General features: G+C 49.5%; 1 protein-coding gene across 1 annotated transcript; it reads left to right on the forward strand.

Annotated features, from left to right (window-relative positions):
- The first annotated feature begins 215 nt into the window (after positions 1–215).
- Positions 216–2,319, forward strand: LOC114391693. The gene is made up of 2 exons (XM_028352666.1): positions 216–1,361; positions 1,621–2,319. Exons 1-2 carry the CDS (start codon positions 216–218, stop codon positions 2,317–2,319), a joined length of 1,845 nt encoding a protein of 614 aa, XP_028208467.1.
- Positions 2,320–3,237: the final 918 nt, after the last annotated feature.

Here is a 3,237-nt window from a genome sequence, read left to right on the forward strand (position 1 = left end):
CGCCCTGACCGAGAAACACTCCGACTTGGCTAACAAGTTCGATGCCATGTGTGAGTGTCTCTCTCACATGTCGTCTTCTGCTCTGCCACCTCCTCCAGTTCCGCGACCACCAGTCAAACTCGACGTCCCGCGGTTCGACTGCCACGATCCACTTGGGTGGATCTTCAAAATCTCAGTTTTTTGATTACCAAGGAACTCCAAAAGACGATCGTATCATGGTAGCTTCCTTTTACCTAGACGGCGCTGCATTAAGCTGGTTTCAGTGGATGTTCCGAAATGGATTCATCACTTTATGGCCAGCCCTTCTCCAAGCCACTGAATCTCGTTTTGCTCCCTCGATCTACGACGACCCCCGTGGAGCCTTATTCAAGCTCACTCAACGAGGCACCGTCACAGAGTACCTAACGGAATTTGAGAAACTCGCGAATCGCATCACAAGCCTGTCCCCATCAGTCCTTCTCAGTTGTTTCATCTCCGGCCTCAGCCAAGAGATACGCCGGGAGGTACAGGCTTTTCAACCCGCCTCCCTTCCAAAAGCCACAGCTCTTGCTCGTTTACAGGAAGATAAAATTAATGACCTCCGTAAACACACCCGTACCCCCTTTATCCACCCATCACCAAACACTACCTCCTTTAACCCTCACTCAACACAACCACCTCGACCAAAAGCCCCGTTTGTCCAGAGAACCCAAGAAGACATGGCATATAGACGCGAGAAGGGGCTCTGTTATAATTGTGATGAAAAATGGAGCTCCTCCCATCGTTGTAAAGGGCGAGTTCTCTTCTTCATTGCTAACTCCGACGAGCCTTCATCACCAGAGTCAAGCCCTTCAGAACCTTTGTCTCCTTCAAAGACTGAACATGACCAAACAATGCTCGAAGTTACCCAGCCTTTCGACCCCGCCTCACTGCAACCCCATATCAGTCTCCACGCCATGGCCGGTGTACCCGCCACAGACACCTTCAGATTGTACGGCCTCATCAACAACACTCGTGTCACCATTTTAGTAGATAGCGGCAGCACTCATAACTTCGTTCAACCTTGGGTTGCGAAGTTCCTCAATCTTCCCTTGCAAGATACAGTGCCTCTCAGGGTCATGGTAGGCAACGGTTCGATGTTGGATTGCCAGCAGATGATCCCTGAAACCACGATACTCATCCAGGATCACAGCTTCGTGGTCACGTTGCCCGTTTTGCCGTTAAGCGGAGCCGACGACGTTTTTGGAGTAGAATGGCTGAGAACATTGGGCCCGGTCATTATTGACTACGCCGATTTTACTATGAAGTTCACCCTTTTTGGAAGGCCCATCCATCTTCGTGCAGATGTGCAAGTTGACACCAACCCAGTTTCGGCCCATCAGGTAAAGCGCCTCATATCCACTAACTTTACTTCGGGCCTCTTCCACTTATCACTACAACCCATTTCCTCACCCGAATTACTAAACACTACACCCCACCCCGTCCCCGCCATTGATGAGCTTCTACTCAAGTACCAGTCCCTATTCAACCAACCCACAAGCCTTCCCCCCCACCCCTCGCCAACATGATCACCAAATAAACCTCATCCCTTCAGCTCACCCTATTAACGTTAGACCATATAGATACCCGTGCTTCCAAAAGACTGAGATAGAAAAACAAGTATCAGCGCTTCTCGATTCCGGTTTGATCCAACCTAGCAGAAGCCCATTTTCTTCCCCAGTATTACTGGTAAAGAAGAAGGACAGTACATGGCATATGTGCGTGGATTACAGGGCTTTAAACTCCATCACGGTCCGCGATAGATTTCAATTACCAACTATCGAAGAGCTCTTGGACGAATTGGGCCATGCTTTGTGGTTTTCGAAGCTAGACTTAAGACAGGGCTTCCATCAAATTTTAATGGCGGAGATTGATGTACCGAAGACAGCTTTTTGGACTCATCAGGGCCACTATGAGTATAGGGTCATGCCCTTCGGGTTGTGCAACGCCCCATCGACATTTCAGGCAGCCATGAATGCCTTACTCCGTCCGTTCTTAAGGAAGTTCACGGCGGTGTTCTTCGACGACATACTTGTCTACAACGCCTCCCTTCAGGACCATCTACACCACTTGGAATGCGTTTTCAACTCCCTGTCCCAGGCCCAGTACTTCCTTAAGCGTTCCAAATGCTTGTTTGGGCAGCGTCAGCTTGATTATCTAGGTCATGTGGTCTCCGGCGAAGGTGTGCAACTAGATCCTTCCAAAGTACAGGCCATACTCGATTGGCCCCAACCTAGCTCCCCGAGAGACCTTCGTGCATTCCTGGGTCTCACTGGATTCTACCGGAAGTTTGTGAAGTGATATGCATCCATTGCGGCGCCATTAACACAACTTCTTTGCAAGGACACGTTCAGATGGAGTGAGGAGTCTCAGGAAGCCTTCGATGATCTGAAGAAAGCTATGACGGCTGCACCAGTGCTAGCCCTTCCTGATTTCTCCTTACCTTTTTCACTAGAAACAGATGCATCAAGCTATGCTATGGGTGCGGTTCTTCATCAACGAGGACACCCCATAACATTCTTCAGCAAACCACTAGGTCAACGTCTTCAACATGCATCCGTGTACGTCTGTGAGCTACACGCTATTGTCGCCGCCGTCCGCAAGTGGCGACAATACCTACTGGGCCACAAATTCACCATCTATACAAATCATTACAGCCTCCATGAGCTCGTATCTCAGACCATCCAAACCCCGGAGCAGCAGTTCTACCTCGCCAAACTACTTGGATTCGATTACGATATCCAATACAAGGCCGGAACTTCGAACGTGGTTGCTGATTCCCTTTCGCGTGTGGGTGAATCCACTCAAGGACAATGCTTCATCCTCTCAGTCCCACACCCCGAGTTCCTACACCTGCTAAAGCAATCATTACTCGAGAGCTCAGAATTCCAAAGACACCGCAAAGCAATCCAAACTGCATCCACAGACCACCCTGACTTCTCCATCTCGGGTGATTTCATTCTATTCAAAGGAGCAATCTGGATTGATGAAAAGAATCCATTAATTCCAGCGTTACTGCATGAGCATCACGCTACCCCACTCGCGGGCCACTTCGGCGTTAAGAAAACGTTCCATCGCCTTCGTCCCAATTTTCAGTGGACCAACATGCTCTGAGATGTTAAGACCTTCGTTCGCAATTGCCACACCTGTCAACAAGTAAAGCCCATCATGCGCAAGAGTGCTGGCCTCTTACAACCCATTCCAATACCTTCAAGCATC

The sequence above is a fragment of the Glycine soja genome, chromosome 17, assembly GCF_004193775.1.
Source record: "Glycine soja cultivar W05 chromosome 17, ASM419377v2, whole genome shotgun sequence".
Classification (NCBI taxonomy): Eukaryota; Viridiplantae; Streptophyta; class Magnoliopsida; order Fabales; family Fabaceae; genus Glycine; species Glycine soja.

Bases quoted from the DNA above. Each gene is read 5' to 3' on its own strand.
- LOC114391693 (XM_028352666.1), top strand. From the start codon at position 216: ATGGTAGCTTCCTTTTACCTAGACGGCGCTGCATTAAGCTGGTTTCAG. The intron at 1,362-1,620 runs GTAAAGCGCCTC...TGCTTCCAAAAG, and splicing joins ACCCAGTTTCGGCCCATCAG to ACTGAGATAGAAAAACAAGT.